A 27,173-nucleotide genomic window follows, 5' to 3' on the forward strand; every position below is an offset into this window, starting at 1 on the left:
CCCACTGTCCTCCCTTTTCCTCAAAGCAAGGAATATTGCAAGAACATTTTAAAATAATCTTTCTCCTGAGCCTAAGTTCAATACAATCTCAATTTTAATACATTGCAGAATGCCTGATGTTTTTGGATGGATACAAATTGGAAGAAAAAGCCTACTGTTAACCTTTAACCAGTGGCTAGCCTACTATTTTGGACATAATTTAGGATTATTGTCAGGATTTTTGTTTTTCTTTGTAGATGACTTCTACGAGAGTGCTGTGATTACTGGGTACCTCCATTTCTGAAGAGCACAAGCTCTAAAGACATTCTTTAGAGGCCTGATCTTTAGGGGATAGATGTGCAGTCACTGATGAAGAGAAAAGCCTTTAAGGGCTGCCAGCTTGGGTGTTAGCATGAGAGCACTGAAAATCTCTAGTTACTTATGAAACCCTATGCTCCTAATTTCAGAAAGAAGTGTTTTGTCTAAAACAAGTGGGAAGAGCTATCAGTTGCTGTGTCCTTTCCAGACACTCAGTGCTTTCCAGACACCCAGTGCTTTTCTCTATCACCAGTTACTGAGTCTGAATGAATTAAAACCATTTCTCATTGATTGTGTATGATTCGTGAACAGTACTTTCTATTGGCAATAAATTCAAGTTGTTAATACTTCAATGACATTTCACTTTCACATTGATTTTGGCTTAATTACATTAGAAATTGCTAATATGAAAGAGTGGCAAAAAGCCAACTGGAATAATTTGGAATAAGAAACCCAGCTGTTAAAGCAGTTTTGTTAAGGCAGTTTGCAGTACCTGCTTCAGTTCATATACATGAAACTTTTGTTTCTGTGTAACTGCTAGCTGGAGTGTAACACAAGTAGCAGAGTGCCTGCAATGCCCTCTACCCATTTAGTGAACAACCATGTCCAGATATCCAAAAGCTGCAGTAAGAAGTCTTCAGCATCCAACTGGGCTGATGAAATCTGTGGCAGAAACTTTTTCACGACATGTTTTTGATAGTCAGGCCAGCTGAAAAAGATAGGCATTATTCCAGTAAATATCACATCTTTTAATAAGTAACTAAATAAATAAATATATGCCATTAGAAGCAAAGTTTTCTGTCCAATTAATGTATTAAAATTAAACACAGTCCTTGACATCCTTTACAATGTTCCTTCAATTATGGATTGATGAGGAAAATACTCCATGCTGTTTATGGGTTGTGCTGTTAATTCTGATTGTATGGTCCCTGATTTAAATGCTGTCCTTTTCCCTTCCTTAGACAAGTATGGTGTCTGTGGAAGGTCTGGCAAAGCTTGTGGATCCTTCTCAACTGACAGATGAGTTTGAAGGGTCCTTGGATTACAACCACGATGAATGGATAGAGCTGCGTGTCTCCTTGGAAGAGTTTTTCAACAGTGCCATCCATTTGTTATCGAGGCTGGAGGATCTCCAGGAAATGCTGGCTAGGAAAGAGTTTCCAGTTGACGTTGAGGGCTCAAGAAGGCTGATTGATGAGCATACACAGCTTAAGAAAAAAGTGATTAAAGCTCCTGTGGAAGAACTGGATCGTGAGGGCCAGAGGTTATTACAATGCATAAGATCCAGTGATGGTTTTTCTGGTAGGAACTGCATTCCTGGAAGTGCAGATTTTCAAAGTCTTGTGCCAAAGATCACCAGCCTTTTAGACAAGCTGCATTCTACCCGGCAACACTTGCATCAGATGTGGCATGTCCGCAAGTTGAAACTGGACCAGTGCTTTCAACTCCGGCTTTTTGAGCAAGATGCAGAGAAGGTAGGGAGTAATCTGTTCCTTTTTTCATGCTTTAAACAAGACCCTATTGCAAGGGTAACCATTTTCTCTGTAATTGCTAACATGAGGTGAAATTTCATGTTGCCAGCAGATACACTTCATGTGACTTGTAAACCAAATTCACCCAGCTAACTGTAGCAGGCATAGTAATATCCAAGAGTAATTTTTCTGTGTTGCTTTTGGTGAAAGTTAATCTGCTTTTCTGTCATATAATATTTGGTAGACATTAGCAGAAGAATCTGGCTTTTTTTTTCAAGCTTCTTTTACTAAGCTTATGAATATATTTATCTACTTGTCATAGCACTGAAATAAGAATGTTTTTGTGGTTTGATTCACTATGATTATTGTTTGCACTTCTTGGAGTCTGTGGGAAATTTCAAGTATGGGTTTCAGGAAATTTACTTTAGAAAACTATGTAGCACTAAAGCCTTGGCTTTCTTAATGCAGAAGTGCTTGGCACCTTGTTAGGTGATTTTGTGAGAAGTCTTTGTTGGTACGTTTAAAATTCCAGGCCACAGAGATGGGGTATTCTCAGTGGAAGGTACTGAGCTCAGACTTGTGTCTATCTAGTCTGTATATCCATCAAAAGCACCAATCTCTGAATCTTCTTTACTTAATGTATTATCCAGTTGTTGCACTAATGCGTCTGCCTGGACGGACCCAGGAGGAGTTGCAGAAGAAAAGCAGACTCGTGAGCAGGGGGATCTCATGAGGATGGTTTTTTAAATCAGCTACTAGTTAGTGTTATTTTAAAACATCACTGAGAAGCACATAGCTGAAACAAACTTAATCTTCAGTAGTGCAGAACAAGATACTTGACCTTGGTTTTGAATGCATTTACTAAATATTTCTAAGACTTACTAGGACTAAAAAAGCTCTATCATTGTATAATCAATCCTCCTGTTGAGAAAACCTTGAATTCAGATGAGTCCCTCTAAAATAAGAGGCACTGCAGAACCACTCAGGGATGCATAAGAGCAGAGTTTTAATTCCAAATGCTACAATACTAGCATTCTCCCTGTTCCTTCTGCATCGTATGCTATAAGGAGGACTCTCACTTCTGTCCTTCCCAGCAGTGGCTTACTTTGGTCAGTGCATCACTTTGGATTTTCAATTTCTTTGGGACTATTCAGATGACCACTGCTTATTAATATAATTTTATAATTTATTATTATTATTCAATAATATTAATAGTGAATTATTATTATTATTTAGAAAGTATTTATTATAATTAATAATGTTAAAAGCTGAAGGGCCCTCAGATCAGTTCAAGTTTGAGAAGTCCTTGTTGCCAAGCACTGTTCTGTGTCATTGAAGGAGGTCTCCAGGGAGTTTCCTTTCTACCTCCTGCACAGGCATGAAAGGATGGTGTGATATAAGTCTAGGCAAAGCAACAGTAAAACTCTTTGCATGTACTATTCTGAGATTGATATGTGTAAGGTCTAGGCAAGTCAAGAAATACATGAAACTTTTGAGATGAAGGAAGAAACAGAATGTGATTTCTGCCTTTGTAACACTGGCTGTCTTGAGCAATTCCAGTTTGACAAAACCAGGATTCTGCTCTTCTCTTCTTCATCTGCCTCACATTAGCTAAACACACAATCAGCTTCTCCTTGCTCAGTCTCTGCTTGCCTTTTCTTGACTTCTACATTTTCTTAAAGAATATAAAATATTTTCTTGTTTTACATTCCCAAATCTGTGCTTTTAATCTTCTCAGTTTTTGAGTCCCTAAAATTCTTCCTGGAAGGGTTTCAGACCCTTTAACGTCACATTTCACACATGTAGACTGATGTAAAACATTGATGTGCTTTTCCTCTGGAGCTGCCTTTCTCAGGTCTCTTTGAAGTAGTCTCAGCACCTCAGACTGGAAAGTACTTGTTTCATAAAATGTCCAGAGCTAAATCCAGCCTGAGTGCTGTCTCCACTGTAGAAATAGCCACCAATGTGTCTGTGTATTGAATTTTAGAGTTTCCTGGTACCTTCATTTTCTCAGCTGCATTCTACTCAGATGTGGTAGTAGAGCCCAGATACTCTTCATCTCCTGGAGAGTATACATATCTCTTTTTATATAACCTGGACATGTAATTTAGTTCTAATCAAATGATAACTCTAATAACCTGTGAAAGCTCAAACTCCAAGATAAAATTCTGAACATAAACAAGGTTTCAGGGTCTTTTAAAATATCTCTCTATATTCATTGGATGATATTTCAAGAAACCCGTTCTAATAAGAAGAAAATGGACAAGGACTTTAATTTTCTGGACATCTCTGATTTCAAAAATTTCAGGTGTCCTCATTGCCTGAAAATTTCTTAAAGATGGGATAGGGGAAAAAAAAAAGGGACACAAGGACTAAAACACACAGTATTTTAAGGAATGTTAATTTTTGAACCCTTTGGTATTACAGTACCCCAGATTTTAAAAGCAAATCAATTCACTTTTCTTCCTCTTAGAGATCCCCTGTGTTAGAACATTTAGAAATGGCAGACACTGCCTGGACACACAAAATATTTAAATTACAAGCATTACAACTTACAGAAGTCTGTATAGTTGTGTGCTGAACAACTCATATTATTGCCAAAGTAAGCAGAGGGGGTGGCAGTCAGAGCCTGGGCTTCTCCCACTCAAATCAGTGAGAGAGAGCAGAGCTTTCTGTAGAGAAACTTTGTCCCCATTCAGGCCTTTGGGGTTTTACTTTCCTGTGCTGGAGCCAAGGGAAAGGAAAAGTGGGGCTATCACACGGGCACAAGCAGTGCCGTGAGATTGAATCTCCAGATGGAGACTGGAAGCTCCTTGAAGCTCAAGTCAGCAGGCAGGTCAGCCATGTGGGGAGCTTTGGCAGAGGGGTGTGAGGAAGTTCACATGCTGTGCAGTGCTGACTGTAATGATCTGCTGATAAATAACACATTTCAGCTGCTGGCGAAGCCCTGACCCTCACTGTTCAACAAATTTATTCCTCTCCAGCTAATGGAGAAATACGTATGTACAGATATATATAATTTTGAAACTAGAACTGAGGCTTTACTGTGTTTTACTGGGTAACAGGGAAAATATTTTTAGTCACCAGTAACATTAAAAAATGCATCCCAGTCTAAATTGAATGTTGTTTGAAACAAAAACCCCACAATCAGCATAGATCCAAGTATTGGAACTATCTGAGAAATGATAATTGGTTGGTGGAAATCTGGACACGGAGAAGAATTCAGGCAAGAGTCCACGTTTTACACTTGAATAAATACCAAAAAAAGACAAAAAATATACTTACACTCTGTACTTTCCAGCTTTTCTGGAAATCATTTGTAACTGGCACCCAGTTTGACTTTTGTAGGAATTTCCACATCATTTTCTGTTGGTTCCACACCAATTTTACTACCCCAACATGGATGTGAATGAAAACCATCTATCATGATGTAATCAGTGTTGTCCATGTTAAGTATAAACAATACAGTCACCAGCTGGACTGAGTTGAGGGTCTGCACTGTAAGCTGCTCACAGCCGAGCAAGGAGCCGCTCTAACACTGTGGGGGTCAGCCTCAACAGGAGGCAGAGGGGGCTTGGCATGTTCTCTCTGTCCTCACCTCCCCTTCTGCTTCCTGACTTCCCACACAGTCCACTACACAAAGGAGAACTCCAAAAGAAGCAGGTAGAAAATGCCACAAGTGAATTTCATTGGAAGCTTGCGGTGGGAGAAACATTTTATTTGGATCAGGCCAGCTTTGTAGAAAGTCTAGTGGCAAACCACAGGCCACATCTAGTCTTCAAGGAGCAGTGAAGTAGCAGGCTTACAGTTAAAACCATCAGCCCCGTGTAAACCAAGGCTTCCCTTTGAAAAACACAGCTCTGCCAGTGATTTTCCCTGTGGAGCAAGCAATGGGAAGCTGTGCAGGCTGCTGGGGCTGCCCTGGTGCTGCTGCTCTGCAGGGAGAGGGAGCAGAAAGCGTGGATAACTTGCAGCTTCTACTCCACAGCAGCTGTAGCTCCCACTTCCTAGGTGATGTGACCAGCCTGGAACAACAGAAAGAGTTCACTGAGTGCGAGAGCGATGGGAACATGCTTAACAATGCAAAGTTCATGGACAGGAGACCGGTTTGGAGAGGAGTATAAGCAAACGGTGAAGAGGAATAGGGTGCAGTAACAGTTGCGGCAGTTCTCCTGCATCCTGCTCCCTGTGCTAGTGTGGGCAGTGAGACCACAGCACTGAGCAGACACTGCCTTCCTCCCTTCTCACACCCACCTCTGGCCCCTTCCTCAGGCAGGTCTACTTGAATAAGGGAACTGATGTGTTATTCTACTGAGTGGGTGCTATTAAACTCAGGCCCCACGGAGTGAAATAATGTGACATTTGGTTTCTCAAGTGTCTTGGTTTGGAAAGACAGGAGTCTGCTAAGGAAGGCAGGAGCTTCCCCTGAAATGGAGAATGTAAACCCTCCCCACCCCTCTGAATTGCTATAATTTTAAATTAAGGGGCTCTCAGGCAAAAATATGGGAGCAGGAAATAACAGTTCTTTAATAAGGAAGAAATAAAAAGAATAAAATAAACAATACAGTCCACTAGAACAGCACTGACAGAGTCAGAACCCAACCTGACACCCTGTTGGTCAGGGTGTTGGTGGTAGTCGGGTTGAAAATGTGGCTGCAGTCCTCTGAATATCAGGTGTGGTTCTGTTGGAGCAAGGAGGATCTGTAAAGAAGGATGTATTCTTTCCTCTGGAGATCCAGTGGAGGAAGAGGCAGCTGCTGCTCCTCTGGGGAATCCTGTGGAGAGAAACGGTGCTGGAATTTCAGAATCTCAGACTATATCTGGGTAGCAATGCTTGGCTCCTCCCTCTGGGCGGAGCATCTCACAATGGGATGTTACAGTTCTTATCAGTCATGCACTGGTATTCAATAGTCTGTTATCAGCAGAGGTCCCCTCCCGAGGGAGGTGTGAATGTGGTCACTCAAAGAGAGAGATAAGGCAAACTGCTCACTTGACAAGGTAATCTGCCATACAGATGGTAATGGAAAACATCTTGCATGCAATCTTCAACATCAAGGAAGAAAGTCACAGATATGTCAGCTGTATTCAACTCCTGTCCAGTGTACAGTTGCAATTCCTAGAGAAAGTATTGGGAAGGCTCCTATTAATTGTCAGCAGAAGTGTGCACATTGTACCCATTAATTAAAGGGCTACCATTCTGAAGTACCAGATGACATTTAGGAGTTCCTAATTTAGAACATCATTTAACACCAGTCAGAGTTAGTCTAGAAAAATACAGAGAAGCTCTAGCTAAACAGCAAAGTTAGTGGGAGAGAGGAATATCCAAGAATATATAATCCAATATTTGAACCATGCTCATACTGGTTTTGGAGTGTTACACCTCAGAAAGAAGGAATGTTCTGCAAGCTACTCTTTGTCTAAAAAGATGCAAAATGGCTTTGGTGGATAATAGAATGCAAAATGTGGAAATGCATTATGTGATTTAGGTGGGAAAAGATGAGAGAGAGGAAACTATCAGTACATTTGTGATTATATGACATCCACTTCAACTGTTTTGTACATTACTTCCCCACATTGCATTTGAAAATTCTGATGTTGTATGTTCTGTAATAAAATGCATTACAAAACTGATGATATGTTCCTTCTTGCTAATAGGAGGCAGTTTATTTTATTACAGTCCATTAAGTAGAGCAATTGTAGCTGCCCTTGTAGTCAAGGGAAGCATTTCCTAGAAATGGGTCCTAGCTTACTTTCTGAAAAAGCAGTGTAAGGAAGATTAAAAACCAACTTTGCTTCCTTTTACATGCCACATCACCTCTAAGTTTTCTTCTTTTAGCAGTGTCAAAAGAACGTTGAAGTGATGCATAAAACAAATGTATAGAGTTTTTCTTTTTGCAACATGTCATATTAACCCTTAAGGACTTGCATAATTCCACCAGGCACAGCACCTGGGACAGGCTTCTCTGACTGAGGTAAAATCCACTTAGTGAAGGACCATTTCCTCTCTCTTATATCACTGCTGGAAGCACTTGGTTTCTTTGATCTGTGCTATGTGCCATATATACAATCACCTCAAAGATTTCATGTGAATTATTGGCTTACAATTACTGTGAGAGGGATGTGTCCTAGGGAGTGAGAATGGGAAGCCAATGAGGAGAGTTGTGAGAAGGTGGCAGAGGAACCTTTCATATGTGAAATGAATAAAAAATGAAGGAGTTCTGGGGAGGTGGTTAATTAGGACTGGGGAGGAGGCAGGAAGCACATAAAGGGGGGTCAGAACCACAGTCAAGATTAATAATGAGAGCACATCTGAAGTACATTTGCCCTATGTGCTGTTTGACTATGAAAGGATTTGTTACTGAATGAATAGTATTTAGCAGTTAACAGTAATAATCATACAGGCATAATAATAATGGATTAGACATGGATTTTTGTATAGGATTTAGATTTCATTTAAGTTACGTGAAAACTGAATTGGTGTGCAGAACTCAGCATGCTCTGGATTTCCCATCTAAGTACTTAGACCATGAATATCAGAACAGCACAGTGAATGAACATTACAATAAGGAGCTTTCCTGGAGATTCTGAGCACGGGGGATGTTGTTAGACCTGAGGTAAGCTCCGTAAGACTTCTGCCATGAAAGGATTCAATAAGCTTAGTGTCTTCTGCAGAGGTATTTGAATGAGGGTCTAAGTGAGACTCATTTAAGCATGTTTCTGTCATCCTTAGCCTATTTCAAATGTCTTTGCAGAGACAGGATAGGGCCTTGGGGTACAGATACTGCCTGGGAATACTGTCTGTCATGTTTTTGAACATCTATATGTTTGCAGAGAGCTTTATAAGAAGAGTGACCAAGAATTTACTGCTAAGCAAAAATGAAATCTCTTACCCATAATTCCAGAAAAAGAGTTCTCAGAGAACCAAGTTGTTGGTAGTACCTATCCTTCTCAGCCCAAAGCAACTGCTTCTGCCTTCAGGTGAAACAACTCAGATTCAGATTAGTTTTAGCTGTAATCCTGATCTAGTTGCATTTTGATGCTCCAGGTCTCCCTGAGTCTCCCTGTCTGCTAAAAAGACAGAGGCCTGGCTTTGTAAAGCAGAAAGAGTTTCAGCTGCTATTGAAATCTGTGAGGGACTCAAGGTCTCTATCAGAGCTCCCAGTGATAGCACTGGGTGAGCTGGAGCAGTGTGGCATTCCCTGGTCCCAGCTGCTGGCTCTGGCTCCAGCCCTGCTGGTGGCAGGGTCAGCCATGGCCACCCACTTATGGTAAGGAGACCACGTCTCCATCTGTCCATGCTGGTGTCCCATCCCAGGATTCCAGTTATGTTAGTTCACATCTGCAGCATTTGCCAGGGCTTGCAATAGTCCTGATATATAAATAACAAGTTATGAAACCAATTCCTGACACAAATGGTTCTTATATTTATTATATAATAAATGTATAGATCTCTGCATTTATGGATCTGGAATAGACATTGCTCAAGAGTCTTCGAATTTAGTCAAAGTAGTTTAAGTTGCCTTGACATCTTGTCTTTTTTCATGCCATGAACTCTTGAACAGAGCACGTAGTGTCTGTTCTCTCCTGAAACCTTGTTTCCAAATCTGGCATCTTCTCTCCCATGCTGCCAATGACAAATGCTTTATTTTATAATCTGAAGTTTCCCTTAGCATATGGTGCCTTTTTTTGCTGTTCATAAAATCAGGCTTGGGATGGCAGTGTTGGGAAGAAAAGTCAGCTATCAGCTGAAATAATCTGCCACGTGAATAGAAGCTCATGCATGACTTCTAGCACAGTGAGGTCCTGAATCTGACCAGGTTATTGGTTGTTTCCAACAAAAAATTCATTGAGAGAAATAGTTGAGAATGGCCCTTGGAGATGTAAGGGTATGAAAACTTTCCTATGGAACACATACACATACCGACAGTTTTACGACAGTCGCGCTTTACAGCCGAATTTACGACAGTCGCGCTTTACGGCACCTTTTACGACAGTCGCGCTTTACGGCACCTTTTACGACAGGCGCGCTTTACGGCCGAATTTACGACAGTCGCGCTTTACAGCCCAATTTACGACGGTCGCTCTTTACGGCACCCTTTACGACAGTCGCGCTTTACGGCACCTTTTACGACAGTCGCGCTTTACGGCCGATTTTACGACAGTCGCGCTTTACGGCCGAATTTACGACAGTCGCGCTTTACGGCCCAATTTACGACAGTCGCGCTGGACGCACCTTTACGACAGTCGCGCTTTACGGCCGATTTTTACGACAGTCGCGCTTTTACGGCACCTTTACGACAGTCGCGCTTTACGGCCGATTTTACGACAGTCGCGCTTTACGGCACCTTTTACGACAGTCGCGCTTTACGGCCGAATTTCACGACAGTCGCGTTTTACGGCCGAATTTACGACAGTCGCGCTTTACGGCACCTTTTACAGTCGCGCTTTGCGGCACCTTTTACGACAGTCGCGTTTTACGGCCGATTTTACGACAGTCGCGCTTTACGGCACCTTTTACGACAGTCGCGCTTTACGGCACCTTTTACGACAGTCGCGCTTTACGGCCGATTTTACGACAGTCGCGTTTTACGGCCGATTTTACGACAGTCGCGCTTTACGGCCGAATTTCGACAGTCGCGCTTACGGCACCTTTACGACAGTCGCGTTTTACGGCCAATTTACGACAGTCGCGCTTTACGGCCAAATTTCACGACAGTCGCGTTTTACGGCCGATTTTACGACGTCGCGCTTACGGCACCTTTACGACAGTCGGTTTACGGCACCTTTACGACAGTCGCGGCTTTACGGCCCAATTTACGACAGTCGCGCTTTAAGGCCGATTTTCGACAGTCGCGCTTACGGCACCTTTACGACAGTCGCGCTTGCGGCCGAATCACGACAGTCGCGCTGCGGCACCTTTACGACAGTCGCGTTTTACGGCCGATTTTACGACAGTCGCGCTTTAAGGCCGATTTTACGACAGTCGCGCTTTACGGCCCAATTTACGACAGTCGCGTTTTACGGCCAATTTACGACAGTCGCGCTTTACGGCCGAATTTACGACAGTCGCGCTTTACGGCACCTTTTACGACAGTCGCGCTTTACGGCCGATTTTACGACAGTCGCGCTTTACGGCCGATTTTACGACAGTCGCGCTTTACGGCCGATTTTACGACAGTCGCGCTTTACGGCCGATTTTACGACAGTCGCGCTTTACGGCCGATTTTACGACAGTCGCGCTTTACGGCCGATTTTACGACAGTCGCGCTTTACGGCCGAATTTACGACAGTCGCGCTTTACGGCCGATTTTACGACAGTCGCCCTTTACGGCCGAATCTACGACAGTCGCGCTTTGCGGCACCTTTTACGACAGTCGCGCTTTACGGCCGATTTTACGACAGTCGCGCTTTACGGCACCTTTTACGACAGTCGCGTTTACGGCACCTTTACGACAGCGCGTTTCGGCCCAATTTCAGACAGTCGTCGTTCGGCCGAATTCAACAGTCGCGCTTTCGGCCCAATTTACGACAGTCGCGCTTTTACGGCCGATTTTACGACAGTCGCGCTTTTACGGCCGATTTTACGACAGTCGCGCTTTCGGCCTAATTTACGACAGTCGCTTTTACGGCCGAATTTACGACAGTCGCGCTTTACGGCCGATTTACGACAGTCGCGCTTTGCGGCACCTTTTACGACAGTCGCGCTTTACGGCGCCTTTTACGACAGTCGCGCTTTACGGCACCTTTTACGACAGTCGCGCTTTACGGCCGAATTTACGACAGTCGCGCTTTACGGCCGAATTTACGACAGGGCTTTGCGGCACCTTTACGACAGTCGCGCTTTACGGCCGATTTTACGACAGTCGCGCTTTACGGCCGATTTTACGACAGTCGCGCTTTACAGCACCTTTACGACAGTCGCGCTTTACGGCGCCTTTTACGACAGTCGCGCTTTACGGCCGAATTTACGACAGTCGCGCTTTACGGCGCCTTTACGACAGTCGCGCTTTACGGCACCTTTTACGACAGTCGCGCTTTACGGCCGAATTTACGACAGTCGCGCTTTACGGTGCCTTTTTCGATAGTCGCGCTTTACGGCCGATTTTACGGCAGTCGCGCTTTACGGCCGATTTTACGACAGTCGCGCTTTACGGCCGATTTTACGACAGTCGCGCTTTACGGCCGAATTTACGACAGTCGCGCTTTACGGCCGAATTTACGACAGTCGCGCTTTACGGCGCCTTTACGACAGTCGCGCTTTACGGCCGATTTTACGACAGTCGCGCTTTACGGCACCTTTTACGACAGTCGCGCTTTACGGCCGAATTTACGACAGTCGCGCTTTACGGCCGAATTTACGACAGTCGCGCTTTGCGGCACCTTTTACGACAGTCGCGTTTTACGGCCGATTTTACGACAGTCGCGCTTTACGGCCGATTTTACGACAGTCGCGCTTTACGGCACCTTTTACGACAGTCGCGTTTTACGGCACCTTTTACGACAGTCGCGCTTCACGGCCGATTTTACGACAGTCGCGCTTCACGGCCGATTTTACGACAGTCGCGCTTTGCGGCACCTTTTACGACAGTCGCGCTTTACTGCACCTTTTACGACAGTCGCGCTTTTACGGCGATTTTCGACGACAGTCGCGCTTACGGCCGAATTTACGACAGTCGCGCTTTACGGCACCTTTTACGACAGTCGCGCTTTACGGCCGAATTTACGACAGTCGCGCTTTACGGCCCAATTTACGACAGTCGCGCTTTACGGCGGAATTTACGACAGTCGCGCTTTACGGCACCTTTTACGACAGTCGCGCTTTACGGCACCTTTTACGACAGTCGCGCTTTACGGCCGAATTTACGACAGTCGCGCTTTACGGCGCCTTTTACGACAGTCGCGCATTACGGCACCTTTTATGACAGTCGCGCTTTACGGCACCTTTTACGACAGTCGCTCTTTACGGCCGAATTTACGACAGTCGCGCTTTACGGCACCTTTTACGACAGTCGCGCTTTACGGCACCTTTTACGACAGTCACACTTTACGGCCGAATTTACGACAGTCGCGCTTTACGGCCGAATTTACGACAGTCACGCTTCATGATGCTGCTTTTCTCTTTGTAAGCTGATTCTCGTTTGTTGCCCTCTTATTCATAAGCTGCTAAGGCGGGCAAGCAGAGATGGGGTAATTTCTGCTCTTCTAAGCTCCAATACCTAACTAAATTACACCTGGATCTACCACTGACATTAAAGATGCTGTACTTGAGGGAGGATTCAGGCCAGGATGAGTATTTGGGTTGCTTTGGCACATACTGGGAATATTCTGCTTCACTTAAGCTGTTTTGAGCAGTAGCTCTTCTGATAGCATCAATCAAGGACAGACAAAAGACCAACACGGGAAGTGCATATCAAAGGGGGAAGCTGTACATCTATTCTTAAAAATCTGTGTATTTCCCCAGATGAACCTTTGCCAGCTCTAATCACTTGCATTTAATTACTTCACACTTCCTAGTACAAAGGAGGCTCTAATAAACAGGTGAGACTTGAAAGCACGTATCAATAACTCTATTGTAGCAGATTTTAATTAACTTTCAGTGTTTATTCAAATGTGTTCTTTATCATGTTTTTTTTCTGTAGCATTTTAAAATAATTGAATTTTTGCTACTGACTACTGCTTCTGCTTTGTCTTGAAGCACCTCAGTACTTGTCGTCATAGGTGAGCCACTATGAGGTGTTCTAATGCAGCTGGATAAACACTACAATGTTCTGAATGTATCTTTACTGATATTTTTTGAAACCTCAGTGGTGGCATAACAGGTTCATGAATTTCCTGTATTACTTGGGCTTACCTGGTCTCAGATTTTTTTTTTTTTAAACAAACCAAATAAAAGAACAGAAAGCAGAAAAAGCAGAAGCAGAAAAAACATTATAACAAGGGGTGGTTGTGCACAGAGTGTGTGTTGACAGCTCGTTGTGGTACTGTGAGCGTAGATGTCATGTGCTAAAGAGATTTCATAGTGGAATCTGCACATTCCCTTTTGGAAGGCTCTGAGAGTGGCAGCTAAACTGTGTCAAATCTGCCATTTCCATCACCTAGTCAAGGGCACCAAAGAATCCTTGGGGAACTGTGGGGGCAAATCTTCAGCATCTATAACAATAAATTACTTGCAAACCCCTTCATCTTTAAGAGAAGGATGAATCCTGCCCAGCCTGCATCTCTCAGTTCAGCACCTGCATGCTGGCACTTGCTGTCTTTGCAGGCTGCAGGTCTGAATGAAAGATGCTGACATCTGCTCTCTTTAATCGGAAGTCACTTTCTGACAGGTTGTTAATGCCATCCCCAATTTGTTGCTCCCAATGTAAAGTGAAGAGTTGTCGGAGCGGGAAGTAATCCTGGTGGGCTCTGTGGGAAATGTTCATTACTTTGACCACTGCTAGTCACACTTAATAAGATCCTGTAGGGGAAAAAAAAATAAAAACTAGATTTTTGCAAGATCAGGAGATCATTATAGATGTTTTTAACTCTTCTCAAAGCACAAACAGAGCTTGTTTCTGCTAACTGGACTGCAAAAGAAAAAAGTCTTCATTATTAGTGATGCTCCAGAGGAGCTTACAGCTTCTCCACCATGTTAAGCCTGCTACTTTCCTATTTATCAGTCAAGACCAGGGGGGTCTTCCCTTGTGTGCCAATAGCATTGTGAATGTTTGCTTTTCTGCCTTTCCATCCATCAGTAGAAAGCTTGGGGACAAAGTTAATAACTACAGGACAAATTCACAAGTACACACCAAATGCTTTGTGCTGCTCCTACAACTGAAAGCAGCTACAAGCCCCATTTTGCCATCTGGTTTGAGGAAGTGTGGGATTGCCTTGCCTGCTGAGCAGAGCAATACAGGGATCAGGGTAAATATATATATATCAGAAATTGTCTTCCTTGTGGCTGTGATTCTAGTGGTGAATGTCACCTTCCATTGCTGTAACCATCACTTCTTTCTCTGTGACAAAGGAGCAGGATGCTTTTGTAGCCTCCTGTTGACATTTCTGTTTCTCCTGCAACAAGTCTGCTGCTGGTTCAACAGCTCTGGGAGTACAAACTTCCTTCCTTAACACTTTCATGACCCGAGTCCAGGCTCCAGAAGCAAAGAACACAAGAATCTTCTCAAGGCATTTGTACTAATTTTTCAGATGTGGACAGCTGTCCATCAGGAAGGGCAATCATCTGCCGGACACTGATTTCTGTTGAGCTGGATTGGCACTGGAACAGCATAATTAAGTGCAAAAGATGCATAGTTCAAAGCTAAAAATTGAATTGGGAATTAAAAACCACAGGGGTTAACTGCCTTGCCTCCTGTTGCACAGGAAGCCTGTCCTGCAGTGGGAGTCCCGATCTGATGTGTAAAATAAACATCTCGGTGCTTTCCTTCTTTCTCTATTAATTCATTCTGCCCTGTGCTGCCAGATCCAGTGGAGTTTTGTTCTTTTATTGGCAGATAAACATGTTGCCTGTGCAGCACTTGGAATTGAACCTGATCTTTTCTATGGGAATGTAAAATCACAACAATGCCTCACTCTGCCGCTGCAGCTCGGGGTGAGGAAAATTTGCGCGTTTCCTTCATGCTGAGTGTGCCCTGTGGCACAGTTACTGTTGGGATCTTTAGCTTGTCAGAGTGACCCTGAGAAAAGTTAGAAAGTCTCTTTTCCCAGCCCAGCGCTCGAAGAAGGAGTCAGAGCTCTTCATTTCTTAGTCTCAAGGTTGTTTATTGTATCTTATCTATAAAATTCTTTCTCCTGTCCTGCCGAGGTCTGTTCAGCAGGACAGTTCCAGGCACTCTGCTGCCCCCCGGGGCGGTGTTACGTCTTTATACTAAAAACTACATGTACAATATTTACAATTACTTTCCAATACCTATCACCTATGTTAGACAGTGAGCTTCTACTCTAAACCAATCTGTAAGTGCCAACATCACAGCAGAAGGAGGCCAAGAAGAAGAAGGAGAAAGGCTGGACATGCCCAGTTTCCTCCATCTTCCCTCCTGAACCCCCATACCAAAAACCCCAAAATCTACTTTTCCACCCCTTGATAACTTCACTGTTATTCTACCTAAACTGTTGTGGCTTGCTGATTTTCATATAAGGTTGGTAATTTGCTCCATGGGTCATAATCAAAACCACAGGCATTTTGGGCTCTGTGCCAGGGCTTCTGAGCCCCCTGGCAGGGGTCTTGGCCGTCCTGGACAGCCAGAGGGATGTTCTGGGTTCCCACAAGTTACAGCATCTGGGGCGGCTCTGTCCCACTGACACTGGGGCATCCAGCACAACTTGTGGCCTCTCAGTGCAAGGGGCACTGCCCAGCCATGGCTCTGTTCCTGCTCTGTCTCCAGGCTCCGGCAGCAGCCGCCTCGCTGCCCGTGAGGAAGCGGCTCCGCAGCCGTTGTGGCTGGAACTGGAACATGGTGTGCTCTGCTATTTGTAGTTTCCTGCTGCCGACACTGGATACGCAGTTACTACTCCTCCTGCTTCCTCCTCGAACATTAGAATGGGTCCAAAAATAATTGAAGGCAGTATGTTCTGATGGAATATTTTTGCATTTGCAGAAATTTCCTCCTTCTTTCACTTGCCAATTTTGATAGGGAGCATTTTGAGACTGTTTCAGTCTTGGCACCACTGGGAGGCACAGGAATGCTCTGCCCTGATCAGTATGGCACTAAAATCAGTTTGGGCACCTGAATACAGACTTAAAACTCATTTTTAAGGATGATTGTAGCATGTTTTAAACACAAAGTTCTTTATCTTTAACTAATGAAGATGAGAAGACCTAAATGCTCTAGAGGGTAACAAAGCCCACACATCTAGGCAAAGATGAGAAAGCTGGGTTATTTAAAACTTATTGCTTTGATCCTCAAAAAGGTCAGGTGGCAAGAGACTAGCTGTCAGGAAATAATGTAATTAAGCTGTACATGAGGTTCACAGACTTACTGTGCAGCATCTTTCAGATGTAGTGATGTGATTGTTTCTAAATTAATGTCTTCCTGGCCTGGCTAAAATGTTTTCAGTGGCCCACACTTGGCAGAGCTTGGGGTTGGAAAAGTGTCTTAAATTACCCTTCATATCTATTTATAGAGAGCAGATAAAGGTGGGTGTACAGCTGAGAGGTTGTCTTCTCTGGAGCTGGTGAGGTTTGAAGAGGAAAAACCAGGAGCATGGTCTGTGAATAGCTTCCAGAAGTATCAGTGTAATTTTAGACCAGGTGGCACTGACTTTTCTTCGTACAAATCATGCACATTACGGAGAATGTAATTCAGAGATATTTTCTTGAACCCTCATGTCTTGCAAGACCCCTCTGTATTATTTGGCACCGGAGTTCTGGATGCCTTGTGTCCTGCACAGGTGCTGAAGTGGTGTCACAGACAAAACAGTCTTGAATTGAGGAATTTTGCTCAGTTTAAAGCTTATGAACACAAACTTCTGATCTTGATTTGGGTGTTGAAAGGAAAAAGCAGGACACACTGCCATAAACACCTACTTTTAACCAGCTTAAATTTCCCTTATTTGTGTCTTGGTTTATACCCAGTCCATCAAAATCTTTTTTGGTGGGCTGATGGGCAGTGAGACATGTCAGGGATAATATTCACATAAGTTTATTTTTGCTGCTATTACAGCTATTCTCTGATCCTTAATTTTTTTCTGCTGTTGTTCCTTAGAGTTCCTGCTCGTACGTGGGCCTCTCGTCCCTGAGGTGTGACCCCACAGTGTGTCTCCAGCAGAGTGCCCCTCAGCACCCCACAGTGTCCCTCAGCAACCCTCATTTTCTTTCCCTGACACTTTGTGTCCAGGTGTTCCCTGTCTGATGGATGTTCTGGCAGCATGGTCAGGCACTGGCGTGTGGTGATTCTCCCTGATGGGGCCTCCCCTGGTGCCAAAGCTGGTAGGAAGTGGGACGTGGCAGCTCAGAACCCCCTGAAGGCCACCCTGTGAGATGCAGGGGCACTGCTGAGGGGGCAGTCAGGTGTTTAAAGCTGTGGTTACACCCAGCTGCACCTCTGAACCTCAGACACACGTGGGTTTGGTAGGGGAAATGCCACAATTCTGGAACAAACCAGCAAACATCTGTCTGGCTGGTTTGTTCTTAGTGGCAGCTATTTGGAGTCACAGGAATGTTGCACATTCAGCCAGGAATAGAACTAGGGTCTATAACAAAGTCACCAAACTCCTACAACATTTTCAACTGAATGAAAATTTCTTCTGAAAACTGAAAGGAAGATCCCCATCTGGGGAGGAAATTTTCATAATTTACACTGTGTTTTCCATTAATATAGCTGTTTTCTGTTTATATCTTTTAGTATTACATTTCATATCCAACCAATGAATTAATTTCCACCTAGGCAGCAAGCAGTTCTCTGTAGATGATCTGTGCTCAGAAAAGGCCATTTCCATTTTAAGGAACAGAGAATCCTTTCCAGGAATGCCTTAGTGTTTGATGTTACCAAGTGTGGTGGAAAGGTTCAATATCTAAAAAGCAAGCAAACAATGCAGATGTATAAAAGACACCCAGATGTCATTGGTTGCATTTAAATGTTCAGGATCTGTAATTTTCTCCCACCTTCAACAATAAAACTCCTACTTCCCTATTCAACATTGTAGGAATCAGATGCCTTACTTTGTACATGGCTGTGGCTTGATATGTGTCAGGAAAAAATACACAGATCTCTTACTCTGGCATTTAGTGGGAACATTCAGTGTGAGTATGTTGGAAGTGGTGCTCTGCTATAAATACAAAGCCATTTGTCACGTCACACATCTCGCTAATTTTCTAGTGGGTTGACAGTTGGGCCCATTGTCTGGAATAATTTAATGTGCTGTAGCCTTACTTACTGTACTCTATGAATCATATACACAGATATTCATAATGGAAAAACTGTGTTCATGCAGCATTGAGGTTTACACAAATACAGCTGTGGGTCTGAATCTTCAGCTGGTGTAAATTGGCCTCGTTGGAACAACACCAATTTATCCTGGCCGTGGACTGCACAGAACATGTGTGAAAGGGAAAGATCTGGCAGAAGGATTGGCTTGTCCGTCACCATCTGTAAACACGAGACAAACACAAAAAACAAACACAATGTTGCATTTAGGCCCTGGCTTAGCAGAGCATTTAGATGTATGCAGAGTTCTATTTTAAAGCTACAAGTGCTTTGATTAAATTAAGGCTGTATTTATAAAGTGGCAACAGGAATTACAGCAGATTGGAGGTTTTTTTATTGCAGCAATTTTCATAAAATTTGTTGATTAATGAAAAAAAATTAGATGAGCTGTGAAGGTTTTCTTTAAGTCCAAAATTTATTCTGGAGCCAGTACCCTCCTACCTGAGCACAGCCATTTTCCTGGTGACTGTGGAGGCATTCAGCCCACTGTAAGGGCCCTGTGGGCACTGCTGGACAATAATGACCAATCTCACTGCCAGCTTTGCCACAGCCCTGCTCTGCCTGGCCAGAGGCCCTGCTGAGCCAGACACTGATCCAGCAACTCATTTTGTGGCATAACCTGGGACCTCCCTCATTGCTGTGGACCTGGGGCTGCATCTGAGCCTGGTTACCCTCACTGGGCCTGATCCTGGCCTGCTGGTTGACTTCATAGCTTAAGCTTGCATTTGCCTTGTCACCAGAACTTGTGCAATGTCCTCTTGCTTAAGTCTTGTTGCTGTCAGTTGTAAACCTCAGGGGCTGTGGGACAGGCTCTGGTTAATGAGCCCCCTGCTCTACCTGCTGAGTCTTTATTTCTGGCTCCTGATCCCTTTGGGACCAGCTTGCCTAGACAGCCAGTATCAGTCCTCTGTTCTGCTGAATTTAGCTCAGAGGCTTGACTGGAGGGATTTTTTTGTATTCCAGGTAGAAATCCTGATTCTTTAGACTGTTGGCATTTCCCATGTGCTCCTTCACAGAGATGTTGCACTTCTGTTGGCCTTTCCCAGACGTTTTGGTGACCTAGACATATGGCTGGTTCCAATTAAATTGCAGTTTTGATTCTAGTCTGGAGACATTGGGGGAGTTTCTTGATTGCCTCTTATAAAGTTAGCTCACATGCAAATTTTTCCTGGATCATGCCCTTGCATGTCAGTAGACTATATGCGTACCACAAATCTGTTGCTCAGTATTCTTTTTGTTCAAATGCTGGCTAAATTCAATTGCAAAAGATGTAAGAAATATGCCTTGATTTTTGTTTAATTGAGTTGTTGAGAAGACTTGAACTCCCTTAATGAGATAGGAATAGACCTTGTAGCTGGAAACTTTGTAAACCTCAAGAGAGGGACTCTGGCAGTTACTGTTGTGTATGTGTTATTGTTTATATTGTGGAAATATATAAAAATGAACTTGCTTAGCTGTACATGCTCTGAGAGTGGAACTTTCCACTTTCTGTTGTAGATTATTCAGTTTAACACTGGCTGGACTGTTTTGAAAATACAAAATGCATATGGACTCTTAAATGGACATCTCTTTAATAAACAATGTATGCTTACCTCTAGCATTTCGCAACCTGTGAATCATGGATATTAAGTTCCTTAGTGGTTGGTAAAGGTATTTGATAAAACAGATTTATTCTTTGAAGACCTTAAGTGGCTACAGTGCTTGTGTTGAAAAAAATTATGGGGTCCACAGATTGGAAGAGATTGGAAAGCACTAATCTAAAAGGGATTTCATCTGGCATATAATTACTGATCTACCCTCTCCACAACTACAGGCAGGACATTCTTTTAGATTAACATTTTTTGTCCCTTTGTTAGCAGCATATGGAGGCATATTGAGAGAATGCATTTATGACTACCTGGATTTCAAAACCCTGCCTTGAATTTTCCCTAAGTGCTCTTGAACTTGCTTTTATTCAGAACGTCATCTGAGTTGTGCTTGTCAGAGCAAATCACATAAACACTACTGGTCTTTGTCAGTATTTGTGCAGGGAACTACCAAGAGAAAAGATAGTGAGGCAAAGCAGAAGGTACTGACGTTGATCCAGCAGCTGTTGCTCTCCCATTTTTGTATCTCCTTTTCTAGAACTGATGCCAGAAGCACTGCACAAGTTATCCTCAATGATGTCAGCTGGAGTATTTCCAAAAAAGAAATAAAATCAACGTTTCACAAAGTCCTTAGGGTTAGTCCTTAGAATCTCAGTTGGGATTGAAAGATATCCATGAGCTAAAACAAGTGCAGAGAAAGACTGTGTATCTTAAGAAGCTTCAAAAGAGCTGGGCTGTAGTAAAACAAACAGCACAAGAGACAATAACCCCACCTGGTCCACACTGGAAAAGGTTTAACACCTGGGAGAATGTTTTTTTTAACTTGTAGGGAAATGTTGACCTAAGAGAAAATATGTATAAAGTAGACATGAGCCTTGTGTAGATCAGAGAGTATGTGAAGAGCTCAGTAACAGGAGCAGAAAGTTTTTGGAATTGCTTGTCATAGGAGGAGCTGGGCTGTAGCACTTCACTAGTTTTCAGGTGGAGCTTCATCCCTTTATGAAAGGAAATTTTATCCTGTAGTTGGCTGCCAAAAGCAGTGATTGGACTTGACCTGAATGTCCCTTTGGAACTGTTTTCTTTATATGTACCCTATATTGTTCCTTAAGATTACATGGCTATAATGGTTATCATTCTGCCCTTAATTAACCATATGAGTTTGATATTTATGGCTCAGAACTTAGAGAGAAGATGATTTGCTACAAGCCAGTTCATAATTAATTCCAGCCCTAGTATAGTGTTCAATAGATTTGGGATATATTATTTCCAGCATGTATAAACAATTTCATTAATAAATATGTTCAGTTCACTGGCTGCCAAGGCCATGAGAACTGTAATCCTCCCATCAATACGACTGGCATGGGGTGTGCTGCCAGCCACGTGCTGGACACATCAACCTGTGGTGCTCTGCACCACTGTGTTCAGAATCCAGTGCGAATGCTCCTCAGCAAGCACTCTCTGACAAAAGCCAGAGAGCAGAGGTTTTTATCTGAAATTATGTTATAAATCTCATTTTAGCTGATGTAGAGCTGGACTGTGCACAGCCTGCATACATGCTGTTCCATATCCGTGTGTTTCTGGTCTGTTCTCAAACAGCTGTTCTCACCCTGTTCTCACTGGCCTGCCAGATGTTACAAATCCAGGGAAAATATGGAGTCACATTCCCCCTCTGTAGGACTTATTCATGACCAGCTTGAGACCTGCTGTTTGGTCTAACACTTAACCTGGATTTTCTAGTAACTCATCAACTATGATGACAAAACATGAGGTTAAGAACTTGTTGTTGCCAGCAGGACTGATGCTGGAGATGTGATCTGATACCCTAATCTTGACTGAAGTTGCCTCAAGACCACATCTATAATAATTACTGGTGCTTATATGATCACTAGTGACCGTGAGGCTAAATTATTAAAAATGCATAAGGAAGAGACTCTTTGGATCATACCTAGTTCTTCTGTCTCTCATAAAAAACTAATTTCCTTAATTAAATGTACCACTTCACATTCTTCAGCACATGCATTCAATTTTCTTTATGTATTTTTAGAAACAGGACTACAAGAGATAATCACACTGGAAGTTTATCTTTTTTTTTTTTTAGTGTGCTTAACCCCTCCCCCTGCTTCTCAGTCGCTGGAAAACTCCTGAGTACTTAACTGGTCTCCAGATTATCTACAGCAATGTGGAAAAGTGCCAGTCTGGGAGACACTGAGGACAGTTGATTCATGTGTTTTTAGTGATGTAATGTCCAATCTTAGTTATTCTGTGCTGCTGTTTAGTGTGAATTCATGACTGCAGGAGTGATTAGAAAGCTTGAGAGCAGAATTATTTCACTGGCAGTGAGAATGACTCCAACTAAGAAGTAAGTCACAGGAATAATTAAAGATCCATTCATTTTGTGATAATCACTAGATTAGGTTTGTTAAGAGAGTCTTTTTCGTGGATGGGATGAGATCAATTGATACAGTGCTGTATAGCAATGTTAGAGTGATACAGAAAATCTGTTTGCTGAGACACTCTCTCTGGCTTAAACTGATCTCATGGGGCACATTGTCCACTGTGATATTTATTGTATTAAAAACTCATTCCTTTTACAGGGAAACTGACTTGTCAAAGGATCTTGAACATTTTTCCAGGAGCCCACATTAGCCCCTCGAAACTGGGGCAGTCCTTGCAGGGTTGAGAGAAACAGCAATTGTTGGGTCATTGCCATGTTCACATCTGTAATGGTGCGTTTTAATTAAACAAACGAGGCAGCACACTCGCTTCAGGAACACAGGAAGCATCAGAGTTTCGCATGTGGAAAACAGGTTTCACTTGAAAGCTTTCAGGAAATATTGCTGGTAATATGGGCCTGGCCAGACAATGCTGACAAACCTTCATATCAAAACCTCCTGGCCACGCATTGTAAACTCTCATGGCACCATCACAACTCACATTTCATCTGCTATTTTCAGAGTCTCAACTTGGAGTCACATATTATGAGAAAATTGTTTAAGACCATTTTAGAGTTTTTGGTCAAAGAAAAAAGTTTGAAAACACAATCCATTGTATCTCAAAAGTAAATAAGACCCCATTTTTAGGAATTTATTTAAATCCCATCATTGTTAAGGAAATCTTGTGACCTGTGGTACTGTGTAATACTTACCTATTTCATCATAGAGGTCTATTGCTCAATTTTGATCAAAATTCTTGAAGGACATCCTTTAAACTGCTGTTGTTATATTTCAGCTGATTTAACAAGATTTAAAAAAGGCAAAGAATCTCCTAAACTTAATTTCTTTTTCTTAATAGTTTATTATTTTACATTAAAAGGAAGAAACATGGTTTAACTTAAGCTAAGTTCTCATCCTTCAATAAGTGTATAGATTAGATAATGCTCCCTATCCACAGAACAATAGATTACTTGTTTAAATTACTTGTCTTTAAAAGATCCTGATTTGGCTTTGCTGAGCATAAAATATTAAATTTACTGTTTGTTTTTAGTGGATTGCTGCCAATTTTCTTTTCCCTGACTGTCTTTAGATTGTTTAAAACATTAAAAAAAATGTTCTCATCAAACATATATCTCCTTACAAGAAATCTCTGTTGGTCTTTCCGCAGAGACATAAAATCTTGTTGTTAGGACTTGAACTTGGCTGTTATGAAATTTTCCTTTCTTTTTTACCTTTATGTTTTTCCTGTCCTTTTTTTCCTTTAAGCTCACAAGTGTGGCAAATTATGTTGTGCTAATGTTGCTTATTAAATCTTCATAAAATGAGAATAAGGAATCAGATGAGAAAGCTTTAATATCTCTTCAGGTGTAGTAGGTAGTTTCATTCAGTTTAATTGGCAGTAAACTTTGAAAGCTCTGACCTCATCCTTGCAAAAATTTTGTTACTTATATTTCCTGAAAAAAATGGTGATAGGCCTGATCAGCTCCATTGGTAGAAAGTATCCATGTCATTGATATTACTTTAGACTTGTATCTTTGTAACTTGAACCAAATTTGGCTTTTAGGACTATTTATCAACAGAAAATACAAGGCTGATGTAGACTCTCTAGCTGCACGTATATTTTCATAAATAAAGGATTAAGAACTCAGGCATATGTGACAGTTTCTTGGGGATCAGGTCAATGTAGTGTGTCTGGTGACACTTGGAATGTTTATTTTTCTTTTGTCGAAAGGGGTATCCAGTGTTGTTTTTGCAAATCCCCATCATACAGCAGAGCACTCCCAAGCTGGATTGAGTGCTCAGCATGAAATGCTGTTTTTCCTGCAGGAATCTTTGGTGACCTGTGCAGGGCCTTTTCTCTCCTCCCAGGAGCCCCATCTCCACAGGGAATGGGGAACTGACCCTGAACAACTACAGCAACAGAGCAGTGGGCTCTGAGTGTTCTTCAGCTGTCACAGGTCAAAAGTTGTTATGCAGTGCTAAAGAACAAACCAGCTTTTTATTGGAGGATATGTAAATGATATAACAAAGATCTGGACTGATATTTGACCGTAAGGTGGTTACTTAGAAGCTGCATTACTGCCTTTTTACCTTAAAACACTTAAAGTCTTTACACTTAAAACACTTTCTCTAAGACTGTCTAGGACCAGGGACTGCACTGACCTGACCTGTGCAGCCTCCATAATTAGTTTTTCTTTTTTGTAATGCATTAATGAGTTAAGGATGTTTTGTTGTTGTTATTATTATTATTATTATTATTATTATTATTATTATTAAGAAGAAGAAGAAGAAGAAGAAGAAGAAGAAGAAGAAGAAGAAGAAGAAAAGAAAGAGTCCTTATTAATAGAAAGTTCCCCAGGTTACTGGGAGATGGAGATAAGAAAACATGGTTTTAAAGGGATTCTGCAAAAAAAATATTTGCAGAAAAGATCTGAGATTGCAATTGCCTGCAGAGCTGCAGTCAGGAGTAAGAATGGAAAGTTCTCACTTTGAATGCATTTAGTCTCTAGCACAACACAGAACAAGCTAAAACACAAATGCACTATCTCTTAGCTGGCTTGTGACAGCCTATAATGAATGAATGGGCTGCAGATTGAAATGTCACACTGACGTGCTTCTGAATAAGAAGTGAGTTTCATCAGCTTTATTCAATATATTTCTATCTGTGTCTGAAGTACTGAGCAATCCATTTTGCTTGGGAATACATTTGGAAGTGGAAGAAGTTGAAGTGTGTGCTCTCTATAGATATTAATAAAATACTTTTTTTCTCTTCATTCCCAAAAATAGTAAGCGGCAGAAAGGCTGGATTCTGACTTTGAACTTGGAAAGATCTAGGAAATAAAAGTGTAGGAAGTCAGCTGGCTATTTGAATGTAATATTTGGAAACTTTATATATGGATAAAAAAGAAAGGGGTTTGGGAAAATTGCATCACTAATATTTATTGAATTTTGGTCCATTTTTGAATTAAAAGTACTTGATCAACTGCTAGTTCTTTGGTCAATGAAGCAATCCCTGATTACTGTTCCCTCTGCTGACATTTTTCTGTATATGAAATTCCTATTACTTATAGGACAAGACTGTGGGATCAAGCTTATTGAATAACATGCTTAATAAGTTATTTTTCCTGACCTATCATTCTGTTAATAGTGAAATTTTGGTGATAACTTCAATGCTTCCATTGCTCAGCAACAGTTTATTTTATTGAGGATCATAGGTGAGATGATTTTGGCTGTGTTGCATACACATCTATCTCAGAAGAGGATTTTTATATTTTGCACTGTCTGTTACTGTTTCCCTCCTTGTCTAACTCTGGATTTTTACCCTCTCTCTTGTGTGAACCCTTCTAGATGTTCGACTGGATCAGCCACAACAAAGAGTTGTTCCTGCAGAGCCACACAGAGATCGGTGTGAGCTACCAACACGCCCTGGACCTGCAGACACAGCACAACCACTTTGCCATGAATTCCATGGTGAGTTGAGGGCACTGTGAGCAGTACAGGAGGGAGGAGAGGAGGCCAGCACAGGAGGCCATATCTCCAGTGCTCAGGGAATGAGGGACCTGTGAGAGGTGATGTAAGGAAGGTCAGGCTGGCTGTGGTAGCAGCAGACCATTGCTCTGTCCAGCCAGACACTGATGTATGGTAACTGCCTTGACTTAAGAGCAGCTTAGTCCTGTGGAGTTTGTTTACATTTTGGAGAGCAAATACAATATTTTTTAAGTTTTCGACATTTCTTTGACCGGGGATTAATGAGAGCTTTAGAATGCACTTTAATAATTTATACTTCTCCCTCCACAGAGGGTGGAGGTATACACCTTAAATAAAAGGTACTTTTCAAAACCTTGAAAAGGAGACACTAATCAAGCTTTCAGTTGTGGCCACAGTGAGATTTTGCCTTTTTCAGTTATTAATTGGTCAGAACTTTTGAATCCAACTCAATTTACCTTTCTTTTTCAAAAAAAGAAAACCATCATTATAACTTTATAAGTGCTTTGGTCATTTTCCTAATCTTTCCAGACATAAGGTTATTTGTCCTGGAAACTGCCCTGCTTTCAGCACAGAAATGAGGACAGGATGTATTGATGTTTTGATCATTGCAGTGGGATGGCAAAATGCACGTATACCCCCTGCGGCAGCTGTGCAGTGCAGAGATGAGCCCTCTCTGAACACTGTCAGCTCCAGCAGAGCTTGCTCTGAGTGAAGCGCTCCAGCAGGTGAAACCTCCTCCTGCTGTGCAGGGTCAGGCTGCAGCTGCGAGGGGCTGACACCTCAGGGACGGTTTTGTTGTAAGGCACTGGAGAGCCCCAGGGGAAGGCACTGGAGAGCAGCTGTCTGAAATGGGAAAAAGAGATCCCGACTACCCCAGGAAGTGAGAGACCCCACACTGCTTTCATCAGGTTACGGGCATTAACCCTGGGGTTCTGGCCAAATTCCTGGTCAGGTAATTAACTTCTCTGACCTGAA

At 42.4% G+C, this 27,173-nt stretch overlaps 1 protein-coding gene across 6 annotated transcripts in view; it reads left to right on the forward strand.

Annotated features, from left to right (window-relative positions):
- The window catches only part of KALRN (kalirin RhoGEF kinase), a 465,987-nt gene that overhangs the window by 190,122 nt on the left and 248,692 nt on the right, over positions 1–27,173 (forward strand). For all 6 annotated transcript variants that reach the window (XM_030952836.1, XM_030952840.1, XM_030952837.1 and 3 more), the window contains exons 6-7: positions 1,260–1,772; positions 26,058–26,180. In XM_030952836.1, coding sequence (XP_030808696.1) covers positions 1,260–1,772; positions 26,058–26,180 — 636 coding nt within the window. The remainder of the gene's footprint in view (positions 1–1,259; positions 1,773–26,057; positions 26,181–27,173) is intronic.

This window comes from Camarhynchus parvulus, chromosome 7 (assembly GCF_901933205.1).
Source record: "Camarhynchus parvulus chromosome 7, STF_HiC, whole genome shotgun sequence".
NCBI classification, from domain to species: Eukaryota; Metazoa; Chordata; class Aves; order Passeriformes; family Thraupidae; genus Camarhynchus; species Camarhynchus parvulus.